The following is a 16,475-nucleotide window of genomic DNA, read 5'->3' as shown; positions in this document are numbered from 1 at the left end:
TAAATGAAGGATAAAAATCATGATCATCTTAATAGATGCAGAGAACACATTTGATAAAATTCAACATCCATTCATGATAAAAACCCTCAACAAAGTGAGTTTACAAGGAACATACCTCAACTTACTGAAGGCCATATAGGAGAAACCCACAGGTAGCATCATGCACAATGATGAAAAAACTGGGAGCTTTTCCTCTAAGATCAGGAACCAAACAAGGATGTCCACTCTCACCACTTTTATTCAACATAGTACTGGAATTCCTAGTCACAACAATCAGGCAAGAAAAAGAAATAAAAGCATCGAAATTGGTAAGGAAGAAGTAAAATTGCCACTATTTGCAGATGACATAGAAAAGCCTAAAGACTCCACCAGAAAACTATTAGAATAAATTTGGTAAAGTTTCAGTATACAAAATTAACATACAGAAATCTGTTGCATTTCTAACACTAATAATGAAATAGCAGAAAGAGAAATTAAGAAAACAATTCCATTTACAATTTCACCAAAAAGAATAAAATACCCAGGAATAAGCTTAACCAAGGCAGTGAAAGACCTGTGCTTTAAAAACTATAAAACACTGATCAAAGAAACCGAGGCTGATGCAAACAAATGGAAAGCTATATCATGCTCATGGATTGGAAGAATTAATGTTGTTAAAATGTCCATACTACCCAAAGCAATCTAGAGATTCAAAGCAACCCCTTATTAAAATGCCAATAGCATTTTTTTCACAGAAATAGAATAACCCCAAAACTTGTATAGAACCACAAAAAAACCCAAATAGTCAAAACAATCCTGAGGAAGAAGAACAAAGCTGGAGATATCACAATCCTAGATTTTAAGATATACTACAAAGCTATAATAAAACAATATGGTACTGGCACAAAAATAGACACATAGATCAACAGAACAGAATAGAGATCCCAGAAGTAAACCCACATCTCTATGTTCACCTAGTCTATGACAAAGGAGACAAAAATATCCAACAGGAAAAAGACATTCTCTTTGATAAATGGTGTTGGGAAAACTGGACACCTACATGCAAAAGAATGAAACTGGACCAATTTCTTACACCAGACACAAAAATAAACTCAGAATGCATTAAACCCCTAAATGTGAGATCTGAAACCATAAAACTCATAAAAGAAGACATAGATAATAATGTCTTTAACATTGGCTTATCAACATTTTTCTAGATGTCTCCTCAGGCAAGGAAAACAAAAACAAAAATAGACCACTGGGACTACACCAAAATAAAAAGCTTTTGCACATGAAGGAAACCATCAATAAAATGAAAAGGCAAACTACTAAATGGGAGAAGGTATTTGCAAATGATATATCTGGTAAGGGTATCCTTATGTATATGTATCCAAAATACATACTCAACACCAAATATCAACACATACTCAACAATACTCAACACCAAAAACAAAACAAAACAAAACAAACCCAAACAATCCAGTTAAAAAAATGGGCAGAAGACCTGAATAGACATTGTTACAAAGAAGACAATCCAGATGGCCAACAGACACATGAAAAAATGCTCAACATCACTCATCATCAGGGAAATGCAAATCAAAACTACAATAAACTATCTCCTCACACCAGTCTAAATGGCTAATATAAAAAAGACAAGATATAACAAGTTTGAGTGAGGATGTGGAGAAAAAGGAAGGCTTGTGCACTCTTGGTGGGAAGGTAAATTGGTGCAGCCACTGTGGAAAACAGTATAGAGCTTCCCCCCAAAATTAAAAAGAGAATTACCATATAATCCAGTAATTCCACAACCGAACCTGAAGAAAATTCAAAAAGATATATGCACCCCTATGTTTATTGCAGCATTATTTACAATAGCCAAAATAGGGAAGCAACCCAAGTGTCCATCTATAGATGAATGGATAAAGAAGATGTAATATGTATTCCCATGTGGTTGAGATCTGAAGGGATTATTCTTAAGTCATAATTATACATTTTTTGTACATTTTTGTATACACTTTTGTATTGTATCCTCAAATACACAAAAGTTTTATCTACATTTCCCTATGTCCAATAGCTGCAGGATAAATATGAGATCCCAATAACAATTTTTTTAAAACTGTTTCTAGGGTTTAGCCTCTATATGCAGTGTTTCTTTTTAATAATTTATTTTTTTACTATAAATATAATATTTCTTGCAAAAAATCAAATAAGCATTTTCAGTGATGAAATTCTATTGTAATACAACTCACTGCTCAAAGATTGTCACGTATTTTCATCCTGATTTTTTCATATGAACACTCTAATACACTTTATTTTTATATTTATAGAGGATTATAATTCTATTCTATAAGTTGTTTTTATAAGTAAAAATTATATATTATGTATTATATCTTGAAGAACCTTCTGTTTTAATATAGCTGACTGTATCTAGTATTAAAAACCTGTATCATAGAATTCTATGGTATAGATACGCTAAAATTTTTTTTATGGTTCGTCTTCTCCAGTAGAGTACATACTCCCTGAGGACAGGGACCTGGTTTGGTTTGGTCATAGCTATATCCCCAGTGCTTACAAAAGTGCCTGGCAAATAGCAGGTGCTCCAAAATTTTGTAGAATAAATGACTAAATGGCAAAACACTATTGATGAATATTTGTACTGTTTCCATTTTTTACTCTTTCAATAATGAATTTTGCAATTAGTAATCTTATAGGTATATTTTGTACACCTATTTATTTTTGTAGGGCAAAATCCTAGAGAAGGAATAAACCAAACCAAACCAAACCAAATTGGAGAACTTCAACCCCTCTCAAATTCCTCCCAGCATGTTCAGGAAGTCCCCAAGTGTAAAGGGAGGTGGCACTTGATTTTATAAATCTGGTCTTCCTACGTATCACCTAGTACTACTACTACAGTCTCACAAATGTAGTCCTGTTACTAAGTGGCATTGACCTTTTCCTTCATTTTAGCTTGTGCTGTTTGAGGAAGTTGTCTGAATGTCTTATGTTTCCACCCCATGTTCTCAGACATTCAACTGCCTGTCGGTTGAAATGAGAAGAGTACTCTTTGTCCCCGCTAATTTTTTGTTCAGCAGGCTATACTGGTTACAAAACTTTGTGCCCCCAGTATCTTTATGAAATTTTTTTCTCATTTAGCTTTTTTTTTTTTTTTTAACGTGCTTTCCCCCCAGGCTCGGGGGTAAACCCGTGTGAGGAAAAGGCATCATTCATCCCACATCCTCATCCATGTCCTATGGAGCTGTCCTCAGAACAAACCTAACCCTCTGATGCTTATGAAGGCTCCTTAAACCAAATTTGCAAACTTCAGTTTTCTCCTCTCTTCGGTTGAGTGCTTTCCCAAGTGGCTTCTGCAAACATACCTTTAGCAGGTGCAGTGTCACTCCTGTAGATATTTCTGATACCCAGGGTAAAAGTCATCTTTGTGTTCAGGTAGGGAGGGACCCTGGAAACACACAAATAGAAAAATTTAGATGAATGCACATACACTCAAATTTCATCTCAGCAAGTTTTCAAACAGTTCAAGATCCCCCCCCCATTAAGTCCTACAACTTTAGTGTTTTAATCTTTTGGGAGGGATTCCTTTGTAAATATTCTCCTTTTCCATTATAAATGTTATATACGCTCATTTCAAAATTCTAGGAAAGATAGTAAATATAAGAAAAGAGGAAATTAAGTCATTCATTAACCCCACCATCCAGAGCTACTGGTGTGAAAATTTTATACACATTTTTAATATGTAATCTCTATGCCCAATGTGGGGCTTGAATTCAAGACCCCAAGATCAAGATTCATAGGCTCTACCTACTGCACCAGCCAGGTGCCACAATTTTATACACATTTTATTCTAATTTCTTTTCTACATGTTCTTACACAGTTGAGGTCATACTGCATATTTTTATATGACTTTTTTCTTATTAGAACAAAAATTTCCCAGGGTGCCTGGGTGGCTCAGTCAGTTAAGCATCTGCCTTCGGCTCAGGTCATGATTGTAGGGTCCTACAATCAAGCCCCCCATCGAGCTCCCTGCTCATCAGGGAGTCTGCTTCTCCCTCTCCCTCTGCCCCTCACCATGCTCATGCTCTCTTCTCCTTTCTAACAAATAAAATCTTAAAAAAAACCACACAAAAGTTTCCCTTTGTCACTAAAAAGTTCTTCATACACATGCTTTGTAATAACTGTAAGCCAGTCCCTTGCTTGGATGTACTATATTTTGGGATTATTCATTTTAAAAGCTGCCCTCCAAGTTTACTCAAACTAAAAGTCATATTCAGTTCTTCCTTTTCCTTCATTACCCAAATTCACTCAGTCCTGAGGGCTGATCTATTTTTTAGGGGGGGGGAGGGGCAAAGGAAGAGGGAGAGAGAGAATCTTAAGCAGCCTCCATGCCCAGCACGGAGTCTGACACAGGGCTCAATCTCAGGACCCTGAGATCATGACCTGAGCCAAAATCAAGAGTTGGATGCTTAACCGACTGAGCCACCCAGGTGACTCTTGTCTAGTCTATTCCTAAACAGTTTATATCTGCCCCCGGGCTTTCAATCCCAGCTAGGGCAGCTGTGGAGCTTTTAAAAAAATACTGATTCCTCTGGCTTCACCACAGATTAAGTCAATCAGAATCTCTGGGGGATGGAGTCCAGGCATCTCTGAGTCTACCAGCTCTCTAGAGGATTTTTATGTAGCTGGAGTTGAGATGTACCTTTCCGGTGCCTCCTCCAGTCTCACTGCCACTTCTGAGGTTCAGCCTTCATCAACTCCCAGGCAGGTGACTGTAGTTACCTCCTAACTCCAAAATTACCTCCCCGGAAACACAGGTCAGATCATGTTACTCCTACTGAGAAACCCTTCACTGCTCTCTACTGCCTACGCAAGAAAGTGTAACTTGGCCAGAGCAAGGCCCTCCCCCATCACAGCCCTGCATTTCTGCATCCTTTCCTACTCTAGGTCCTCTGGTGCACCTCGCCACTCTTCCGAGTAAGCAGTCTGCTTTTGCTCATGCTGCGCCCTAGCCTATAATGATGTCCTTCTCTTTTCCCGAAACAACGCCATTATCTTATTTGTACTTCAAGGTCCATTTCAAATATCCCACCCTTCTTCAATTAGTCAACAGTCATCTCCTGAGTGACTATTACATACCAACCATTCGGTCAACATTTTCTGATTTGCTACTGCATCTAGGTCGGGGGGGGGAATACAACAGTGAATACAATAGACAAAAACAGCTGCCATGTGGAGCTTGGTGGGAGAGGTAGACAACAAAACAAAAACATGAATAAGAAAATGGTAGGTTAAGTGCAATGTAAGGAATTAGAGCATATAGTGACTATATTGGTTATTTTGGACTGGGTGGCTATTTTCATCTGAAATGATCTTTCTGAGGAGGTGACAACTATGCTGAGATCTGAGTGGCAGGAAGGAAGGGAGCAAGCATTCTAATGATAGGACCAGCCAGCGTGAAGGCTTTCAGGTGGAACAAAGTCTGATTGAAGAACAGAAAGAAGGCCGGAGCAGCTGAAGCACAGGGGTAGAGGATAATGGGAAAGGACGTCGGAGCCAGCTCCTGGATGCTTGCTAAGTCAGGGTAGAGGGTTGAAATTTGATTCTTTGTGCAATGATGGGAAGCCACTGGAGGGTTTTAAGCAAGAGAGTGCCATGATATGGTTTGTATTTAAACAAGATCACTCTGGTGGCTGTGTGAACAACAGATTGAGGGGGTGATGGTGGCAGGGACAAGGTAGGTGCTTTGGTGGCAGTCCAGTTCTCCTTGAAGTACTGCTGAATTTAAAGCAAATCAAAATCATAAACTCCCCTTACTTTAGGCAAAATACTAAAATTCTTATTATCTAATAGGACCTGGATGGGCTGACCTCTCTCTAGCCTCCTGTATACCATCTTTGCCCCTTCTATTGAGCCTCACCGACTTTATCAGCTCCCCAAAGGCAGCATTCCTTCAGGCCTCAGGGCCTTTGGACTTGCTGTGGTTGAGTTTTGTGTGTGATAAAATACACACGCAGTTTACTATTTTAACCATTTTAAAGTGTACGATCCAGTGGCATTAAGTACATTCACAATGTTGTACAACCATCACCACTGTCTAGCTCCAGAACTTTTTCACCACCTCGGGAGAAATCCCTGGAACTACCAAGCAGTCATTTCCCATTACCCCTCCCCCCAGCCCCAGGCAACCACTAATCTGCTTCCTGTCTCTCTGGACTTGCCTATTCTGGATGGTTCATACAAATGTAGTAGTAATACAGTATGTGGGCTGTGTGTCTGGCTTCTTTCACTCAGTATATTTTCAAGATTCATCTACGTTGTAGCGTGTGTTGGCACTTCACTCCTTTTTATGACTGAATAATATTCCACTGCATGCAGAGACCACATTTTGTTGATCTGTTCGTCAGCTGGTAGACACTGAGGCTGTTTCCACCGCTCATCTACTGTAACTGGTGCTACTGTGAACATTCACGTACAAGTTTTTGTTTGTACACCTGTCTGCAATTCTTTGGGGTATCTACCTGGCAATGGAATTGCTGGGGGAAATGGTCGCTGTGGTTCTCTTTTGAGCAACTGGACATCAGTGACTCTTAGGCTTGTTATTAGTCTCCCGTGGCTGCTCTAACAAAGTACCACAAAAATGGGTGGCTTGCATGACAGAAATTTACTCCCTCACAGATCTGGAGGCTAGAAATCTGAGATCACAATGTCATCAGGGCCATGGTCCCTCTGAGACTGGGGAAAATTGTTTCTTGCCTCTTCCACTCCTTGGCGTTCCTCGGCTTACTTGCAGCTCTGTCATTCCGATTGGCCACATGCCCTTCCCCTGTGTGTCCCTGTGCCTTCACATGGACCCCTCCTCATGTCTCTTCTTTTAAGGACATCAGTCATACTGGATTAAGGGGCCACCCTCCTCCAGTATGGCCTCATCTCAGCTTAAATAGTTGCATCTGCAACAACTCTATTTCCAAATAGGGTCACATTCTGAGGTACTGAAGGTGAGACTTCAACATATCTTTGGGGGGGGACACAATTCAATCCATGACAAACTGACAGACGTTACTGTGCATCTTGTTAACATGGACTTGGAGTGGGGCCCGAGGTTCTGCATTTTCAACAAGCTCTCCCAGTGGATGCCAGGTTCAAGGGTAGGATGACCAACTTGTTCTGGTTTGCCAACGACTTTCCTGGCTTTAGCAATGAAAATCCAGAGTGCAAGGAAACCCCTCAGTGTTGGGAAAATTGGGATGGTTTGTCACCCCATGAAATCACCCAGACCACAATTTGAGTAGCAAGGATTTAGCGATGAGCTATGTAAATTTACCCATTAATTACATTATCAAATATTCATATTTATCTTTACATTTAAATAATCTATTTTTCCTAGAACAGTCCAGGTGTTCAAGAATCTGGACCTAAAAGTTATCCCCAGAAAGCTCCAAACTGAAATAGTTGAGCTGATGGGCGCCATCTGTGAATATCATTTGTTAACTCATGAAATTATCTATGATGCTCAGCAGTGTCCCTGTTAGGTTGAAAATTGAGATTTCTGACTCCTTTACAGGGTAATTATGCATGGGCAAGACCTTTTGAGGCTAAGCGTAGCCACTGGGTTTGAAGTGTTCAGTATCCTTTTCCTGCTGCTTACTGGGGGCTGTAAAAATATAGGAGAAAACTCTTTTCTGAAGTTGGGTTTAAGCTCATTGCAATAGGGACAGTATCCTTCAAATCTTGATTCCTATTAGGACCACCTAAAGAACTTAGAAACTGCTGAGACAGAATGATTCAGGCTACCTGGGATTGGGCACAGGTAGTTATAGTTTTTTGCTTTTTTTAAAATAAGCTCTCCAGGTGGTCCAAATGAGTAACCAGCATTGAGAATAACGGTGCGGGAACTTCCTTTAAAACAGAACCCTTGCCAATCTGTTCCTAATCTTTTTTTCACCTGCACCCATATTCCTCTCCACTCCCCTCTATGCCCACATATCCTTTTGTTATGGTTGATCATTTCCTTAAGCAGGTTCTCCTCTTCCTCCTGTTTGTGTCCTGTTTATACAATGACCTCACTGACCTGGGACCATGTACAACTTACTGGAGGTAATAATTACTCCTGCAACAACTGACTTTGGCAGGCTTTCCGCAAGCCTATTGACTTTTTTACTCTTTCGCAAAAGGTGTCCTTAACATCATCCATGATAGAGTTAGCCTGTGATAGTGTTGCTATTTTGACTGCAGAATCTCTCAGGAATCAAGCTAAATCTCCCACAGAATCTGTACTGTGTGTTCCTCTACAAACCAGCCACAGGAAATCTGGGTGGTGTGTACATTATTCTTTTATTGGGATATAATTCACATGTCATAAAAGCCGCCCTTCTAAAGTGTACAATTCAGGGGTTTTTAGTAGGTTCACGAAACTGTGCAACCATTACCACTATCGAATTCCAGAATATTTTTGTCACTCTAAAAAGAAACCCCCTACTCATTAACAGTCACTCCTTATCCCTGCCCCCCCCCCACCCAACCTCTATTTCTGTCTCTGTGGATCTGTCTATTCTGGACGTTGCCTATAAATGGATCATTCAACACCGGTCTTTTGTGTCTCGCTTACTTCATTCACTCAGATTTTTCAAGGTTCATACATGCAGCATGTATAAGTACTTCATTCCCTTTTGTGGCCAAATGATTTTACATTGCATGGATTTACTACATTATGTTTATCCATGCATAACTGATGAACATTAAAGTTGTTCCTGCTTTTGGGCTACGATAAATAATGCTATGAACATTCCTGTACAAGCTTTTGTGTGAACATGTTTTCAAATCTCTTGGGTATATATCTAGGAGAATTGCTGGGTCATATGGTATCTCTATGTTTAGCTTTTTGAGGAACTTCCGAATTGTTTCTGAACATTATTTTTTGACCTTGATACAGCTCTCTCTTTCCTGGGTGTGAGGTGGTTTGAACTTGTTAGGTTGGGAAAAATGGTTCTTAGGCACTTTAAACATTTTTATGTGCAGAAAGAATGGTACCCTCATACAGAAACTTGTTCGGCATCATTTGCAAAATTCACGTGAGGACCTCTAAAAAATGGCCTTCCTGTCGTGGCCAGGGCTTGGGGTGTCTGAGCTCCCAGGTTCCTGACCATCTCTCCAGCTGTATCTCTGGCCACCTGTCACAGTCTGTTCCTGGCACAGACAAGGCTGGCTTTCTCCAAGGACACGACTGTGGGGCCACTTCCATCCGAAAAGGCCTGGTGGGGCGCCTAAATGCAGAAACGTGACTACTTTTCGGGGATACCAGATGCAGATAGCCCTGCAAATGTAAAGCCCTACTGTGCATCGAGCAGAAACTTACGTGCCCACGGCGGCCTGGAAGAGGTTGCGAGGACCTCCGACCCCGCCCCCAGGCTCCTCCATTCCCTCCCCGCGGCCTGGCCCGGCTCTTGGCCTGGAGGTCTGAGCCTGCGCGGGCTTGCCTACGCGGGCCGCCTTCTCAGCATGCGCAGTCGCTGCCCGCCCGATCCTTAAATCGGCGCCCCGCAGAGTGCGCGCTCACGCACGCGCACGGCCTCGTCTGCGCGCGCACGGGGCCTCTCGCGGCACGCGCCCCCGCCCCGCCCCGCCCCGCCTCCTCCCCCCTCCCGCGCGCCCGCCCGCCGCCCGCCGCCGCCGCCGCCGCCGCCGGAGCTCTGTAGTATGGCATCGAGGAGAATGGAGACCAAACCTGTGATAACCTGTCTCAAAACCCTCCTCATCATCTACTCCTTCGTCTTCTGGGTGAGTGGCCACGCCGGGCGGGTGGCCGGGCCTCAGGCCGTCAATCCGTAGTGATGCTCGGAGAAAGGAAGGGCGGGGGGGAAACCCAAACCAAAAATCTCATCTCGGTCCCCTCCTTAAGGAGATAGGCTCAGGGGGCTGGGCTGGGGCTGCAGGATGGCGGGGTGCAAGCTTGGGGCTGCTCGGACCCTGGACCCCGCCCCGGTGCAGGCTGCAAGGGGCTACGTGGTGGCGGTGACTGCAGGTTGTCGACCTTTCCCAAATTTGTTTTAATGCACTGATTTATTTTTTTAAGCTCACGGGGTAGGGTCAGCCTCCAGGGAAAGTTGCGGGTTTATTCTTCGGTTTCCCTCTCTGGACACCCCTCCTCGACCTCCCTTACCAGCCTGTTCGCGGTGCCTCTAGGACTTAACCTGGCTGGGAGAGGGCGCGGGAGCACCGGGTTTGATCCCAGATTCCCGGTTATTCCCAACCCCGCGGGGCTGCGAGAGGAAGGTACCAGGAGCCCTGTGCCTGCTTGGCTCGGGAAGGGCGACCAGAGCCCCTCAAGCGCACTGATGGGGAGAGGGAGCTGCCGTCGCGCGGAGACGCACTGAGGGGAGAGGGTCTTACATAAACTAGGCTTCTTTGAGCTTCCCCGGGGACCCAAGAGGTGGGTCTTACGACCCTTTTCCCACTCCCCTCCACCCCTCAGCTCTTCATCTGGTCTGTTATTGCGCGAACCCAATCCGTAGAGTCGTGGGGGTAGACCCCCGCCACTTGGTGACAGCAATAGCGCCCCAACTCTACTCCCCATCTAACCAGTGCTGCTTCCAGTCCTTGAAGCTCAATGCAGAAGGGTGACGTCAACCCCTCAGCTGAGGCCTCGGGGGGCTGCGTGGTGCACCTCGCGGAGGGATGCGCCCTTCGCGCGGGGGTAGCTGGAGGGGGTGGGGGCAAGGCTTGTGCCTTACCTCATCCTGTTTGGCAATTCGTGGAATCGGTGCAGGGCTGACACTGCAGTGATTCACTTGGAGGGGTGGGTGGTACCTAAAGACCGTTCCCTGTTGTTTCTCTTTCCATGTAGAAACCCCCTCCCCAAGTTCCCCATTTCCACACCAAGCCACAGCCACCCTGCAGGAGAATGAATGTCTGTTACCACCTCCCCCCTCCCCAATAATTTGGGTCATTTCACCTTTCAAGGCTGTCATTTTGAAACCTGAGGCTCTGTAGAAAAAGCTCATCCCGCCTTTGGTTGTTTTTCTCTGTGCCACCCCCCCCACCCCAAATAGGCCTAATTTTGGCTTGAAACCGGGCACAGTAATGTGTGAGGTACCCAGACTTGGTTTGATGGTGAACTAGGCTGTTTGTAATGACCAAGGCGGGAGCTGAGATTTATTAAGGATGAAAAAAAATCTCTAATGAATGCCCCCCCCCCCGCCCCCGTGGCATTTCCTTGTCACTGGCATTGGTGATTCTTCAGGTCGGGGAACTGTGGACTCTGGGGACCAGACATTCCTCTGCAGTGAGATAGGATTAGATTAACTGGGTATATCACACAAAGCAGACACAGAAACGGACTTTATTTGGATTGAAAACGACACAGGTTGAACATTTTTGCCGAAACTTTCCAGTTGCCATTCCTGGGAACTGGTTTAGTTTTTTTATTTCCTTAAATCTCTGTTTGGCACTTTAGTATTTACTTGACTTCCTATTTGTTATTGGAGTAAATCATATGGGTGATTATTTTTAGCTTCCTGAAAAATAGGATTTACATATATATGGAGAGGTGTTCTTCCCTCATCACTGCAGGCTGCTGAAGAAGGGAGGCTTCTAGAAGGACGCTTTTCATCTGATCTCTTTAACTCTTCTTGCTTACCTCCCACCCCCACCCCGTGCATATAATTACTTAATGCCCCCTAATACAATTTAAACAAGCACTGCATTTTATGTCCTCTGAAGTTCTTGATGCCTGCGTTCTAAGTTTTTTTAATAATCATAAATAAAATGTTTACCTGGAGAATTTTCAGTAGTTTAAATAGCATTCAATATTCATTTCACAACCGAAAGAATGAGATCTCTGCAGATTCGAGGGTATTTTAAATAAGACATTCTCATTAATAAAGTGTTGTCCAAATGTCCTGTTTTCCATTGTACTTTAAATGCTGGTTGCTTTCTTTAAAAACAACTTTGTTGAAATATAATTCACATACCATATAATTCATCCTTTTAAGAATGTACAATTCAGGGGTTTTTAGTATATTCACAGATATGTGTAACCATCACCTCAGTCAATTTTAGAGCATTTTCATTACCTAAAAAAGAAACTCCATACCATTTAGCTCTCATCCCCCCACCCTCCCCTCCCCAAGCAGTTACTAATCTACTTTCTGTCTCTGTAGATTTCCCTATTCTGGACATTTCATATAAATCATATGGTATGTGGTCTTTTGTGAATGGTTTCTTTCACTTAATGTAATATTTTAAAGATTCCTCTATGTTCCTTCTTTTTATTGCCAAATAATACTCCGTTGTATGACTATATCACATTTCGTTCATCCATTTGTCCATTGATGGGCATTGGGGTTGTTTCTATCTTTTGGATATTTTGAATAACGCTGCTATAAATGTTCATATACAAATGTGAATGTGTGTGGGTGCCTGGGTGGCTCAGTTGGTTAAGCGACTGCCTTTGGCTCAGGTCATGATCCTGGAGTCCCGGGATTGAGTCCCGCATCGGGCTCCCTGCTCAGCGGGGAGTCGGCTTCTCCCTTTGACCCTCTTCCCTCTCGTGCTTTCTATCTCTCATTCTCTCTCTCTCTCTCAAATAAATAAATAAAATCTTTAAAAAAAACAAAAACAAAACAAAACATGTGAATGTGTGAATGTACAAATGTTTGTGTGAACAAACATTTTCAATTCTCTTTGCTGGGAATTGCTGGGTCATATAGTAACTCTATGTTCAATTGTTTGAAGACCTGCCATACTGTTTTCTGAAGTGACTGCACCATTTTTTTTATTCTCCCCTGCCAGCATTGTATGGGGGTTCTGATTTCTCTACATTGTTGCCAACATTTGTTATTATCTGACTTCGTGATTCTAGCCATCCTCATAGGTATCTCATTGTGGTTTTGAGTATCCCTCATAACTAATGATGTTGAGCATCTTTTTATGTGCTTCTTGGTCATTTGTATGTCTTTCTTGCAGAAATGTCTATTCATATCCTTTGCCCACTTTTTATTTGGGTTATTATTGAGTTGCATGTGTCCTTTATGTATTGTTGATTCAAGGCTCTTATTGGATATATCATTTGCAAATATTTTCTCCTATTCTGTGTGTTGCCTTTTCACTTTCTTGATGGTGTCCTTTGAAGTACAAAAGTTTATTTTGATAAAGTCCAGTTTGCCTATTTTTCTTTTGTTGCTTGAGTTTTCAGGGTCATATCTAGGAAACTTTTGCCAAATCCAAGATCATGAAGAAAATGCTGTTTATTAGAGTGATTTATCAATTCAGTAAATACAGTTGAGAAATTTATCTTTTTCTAGCACCTAGAACTATGTCTGGCACATAGTAGGTACGCCAATATCTGTCAAAACTTTTGGGGTTAGATTAGGTAATTAACAAAAAAGATGACCTTGGTGTTCTTTTAAGTGGAAGATGGAGGGAAGATTAGGAGAATTGTTTCCTTTGTGTTTTTTGTGAATTGTTTTAATAGGACTACCTCTCTTCCCTTCCTTCAGTTTAGACTTAGGCTCAGAAGACATTTGAAAAAAAAAAAAAAAAAAAAGACATTTGAGCTTAAAATGGTGGTAGACCAGTAGCATCAAGAAGTGGATGTACCTGAGCATTTACTAAAGCAGAAGTCTAATGTTAGGGAAGAGATCTTTGTTTTATCTGGCCTCCTCTTCTGTCTACAATCACTCTCCCCTTCTGAGGTGTTCCTCTAAAGCAGTGGTTCTCAACGGGGGACCTTATTGCCCACCTATCTCCTGACATTTGGCAATGTCTGGAGACCTTTTGGGTCACACCTGGGGATGGAGTGCTATTGGCATCTAGTGGATAGAGGCCACAGGTGCTGCTAAACATTCTATAAAGCATAGGACAGGCCCTCACAGCAAAGAATTATCTGGCTCAAAGTGTTAACAGTGCCTGCAACCTCTACACTATCAGACTTGACAATAAATCCTATGAAGAAAAATAGAGTCTTATGCAAAACTAACTGTGTTCACTGGTGTTTGCAACCACCATACCAGAGCATGCTCAACACAATCCCATGTGAGAAGAAAAACAATCTCTCTGGTGTACTGTAATTCTTTTTTGAAGATGAAAGGTAGGTAGTTCTTTATATAATAGTGTCTAAGTGGATGAGATGATTTGTCTTCAAGTAAGTGATATCACCTAAATGCTAGGTAAATGGATCCTTTATTTTCCCTGATTTATGTGTTTCATTTTCAGATTTATAGAAGAGGAGGAAAAAAAAAAACACACCTAGGAGTAAGTTGTCCTCCGCTTCAAAGATTAGCAAATAGTGCCTGGCACATAATAGGTTTACCCAGAAAGTATTTACTTAACAAATGAATGAATAAATGAAATTTTATTGACTACTCTTGGGCTCATTTATTTATTTCAATTTACCTTAATTGGGAGGCTTTTAAAAACAGTGTTCTTTTCAGTCTACCTGCGGTGATTTAATGTGTTCTTGACATTGATGTATACAAACATGGGATAGAGGACTTTATAAAGAATTGCTTATCCTAATGATAGTTCAGTTACTATATTTTTATGGTCATCTAGTTTGCCGGACATTTTAGTTATCTAAAATCTAAAATTGGAATTGGAATTTAATTTGTTAAACTGGAATAAAAAAGATATCTATTTTGTCCTACTACAAAGCAAAATATCTCTTCTTCACAGCAAATATAATTATTTCAACAACAAGCAGGACAACTTTATAAATATGCCACTTATTAGGTAAATTCTGTTTTGATTTATTTTTTAATGCATTTTAAACACTCCTGTGAGTTCTAAATCCACTGCATCTAAATCCACTAAATAATGTGTGAAGAGAAATATCCTTTGCTTCATTCCAGCATATATTGGATTTGATTTCTTCTTTGAATATCCAAGGACCTAATTAGCTCGTCAATAGTGCTATCAAATTTTCCTATGGCAAAATATGAGTGATTCTTTTTTTCATTTGGTAAGCATCACCAACCTTTCTTGGGGAGGATTTAAAAGAATAGTGGTCAATGTTTTTCTTTTTTCTTTTGTCATCCAGAAAGTTTAGGTCCTTGGGCTAAATAGAGGAGAAAAATATCTTAAAGAGCATTACCTAACATTTTTCCAAGTGTTTGAATCTTGGCACATACTAAAGTTTATACTTACTATTTTGCATATCAGTGTAATTCAATAAACATTCATTAAATGGCTTTTATATGCCAGGTATCTCAATAGAATGTTTACCCACTTTTGCTAGCTGCTTCTTCATTTTTAAGTGATGCACTTGTTCTACTACTTCTCAACTTTTTGGTATTAGGTGTTATATATTGTCTTCCCACTATGGAAGATGAAGATTTAGCTTTCTCACACTCACATCCTTTCCATATTGGGGTAGACCCCAATATATCATTTATCATGATCATATACCATTCTGGTTAGAGCACTAGTCAGTGTTTACATTAATATAAGCCTGCTCACTAGGTAAGCCTACTCACAGCTGAGCCATTTAGTGTGTATATTATGATTGCTTGCACAGCTTTTTGTTTTCCCTGTAGTTAAAAATTGCCTTGTTTTATATCCTTTGCTTATACCCTTTTCCATGTTTGCCCCTAATTTATCCCCATACTCTCCCCAAGAGCTGTGTATCTTCACTCAGTATGTTCAACACTTCATGAATCCTACCCGTTCCCATTGGACACATTTCTCCTAGATCGTTCTGACCTTCAATTTGCACTAGTCTTCTCTGAGCCTTTGAAAGAGCCAACATTATTTTACTCTCCATTTACCATCATCCTGGGGAATCCAGTCTCCTTTTATGTTGGATCCTCAGTTTCCTATATGTCCTGTTTTTCTCTTTCTTGGTTTGTTTTTTCATTTTGGTAGAGCAAATCTTCTTGTAACTTTCTGGAAAAGGATGCATGGTAGGTTACTATTTTCAGGTCTTGCAGGTGTGAAAATCTTATTTTGCTCTTACACTTAATTTGATAGTTTGGCTGAGTATAGAATTCTAGTTTGTAAATCATTTACCCTCAGGATTGTTGCTGTCTCCTCCCCTCCTCCCAGTGTTCTTGCTCTTGTTACTGTTGAGAAATCAAATCTTATTCTAATTCTTAAATTCTGTTTTTCCTTCTCTGGAAGATTTTGAAAACTCTTTCTTGTTCTTGGTGCTCTGAAATTTCACCAGAATATGTCTTGTTATATGTTTCTTTTTATTTCCTTCCTGTAGATCCTTTCAGTCTGGTAACTGAGGTCCTTCTGTTTGGGGAAATTCTCTTGAATTGTTTTTTTGATTACTTTCATTTTCCCTATCCTCCCTTTCAATGTTGTACCTCTTAGATTCTCTAATTTTCTTTCCTATTTTTTACCTCTTCATCTTTTATTTAAGATTTTATTTTTAAGTAATCTCTACACCCAACATGGGGCTCGAACTCACAACCCCCAAGATCAAGAGTTGCATGCTCCACCAACTGAGCCAGCCAGGCGCCCCACCTCTTCATCTTTTTGGCTCT

At 41.2% G+C, this 16,475-nt stretch overlaps 1 protein-coding gene and 1 long non-coding RNA gene across 2 annotated transcripts in view; one reads left to right on the top strand and one right to left on the bottom strand.

Moving 5' to 3' along the window:
- The window catches only part of LOC118356531, a 37,247-nt gene extending 27,854 nt beyond the window's left edge, over nt 1-9,393 (bottom strand). Inside the window, exons 1-2 of the long non-coding RNA XR_004819830.1 lie at nt 9,347-9,393; nt 3,357-3,439 (exon numbers count right to left, since the gene is read on the bottom strand). This is a non-coding gene — a long non-coding RNA (uncharacterized LOC118356531). The remainder of the gene's footprint in view (nt 1-3,356; nt 3,440-9,346) is intronic.
- A 232-nt stretch (nt 9,394-9,625) lies between these two features.
- The window catches only part of TSPAN7 (tetraspanin 7), a 128,637-nt gene continuing 121,787 nt past the window's right edge, over nt 9,626-16,475 (top strand). Inside the window, exon 1 of the mRNA XM_027608907.2 lies at nt 9,626-9,768. Coding sequence (XP_027464708.1) covers nt 9,688-9,768 — 81 coding nt within the window. The 5' untranslated portion in view covers nt 9,626-9,687. The remainder of the gene's footprint in view (nt 9,769-16,475) is intronic.

Source organism: Zalophus californianus, chromosome X (genome assembly GCF_009762305.2).
Source record: "Zalophus californianus isolate mZalCal1 chromosome X, mZalCal1.pri.v2, whole genome shotgun sequence".
Classification (NCBI taxonomy): Eukaryota; Metazoa; Chordata; class Mammalia; order Carnivora; family Otariidae; genus Zalophus; species Zalophus californianus.
Note: the sequence above shows the minus strand (reverse complement) of the source record. Positions and strands in the feature narration are given on the sequence as shown.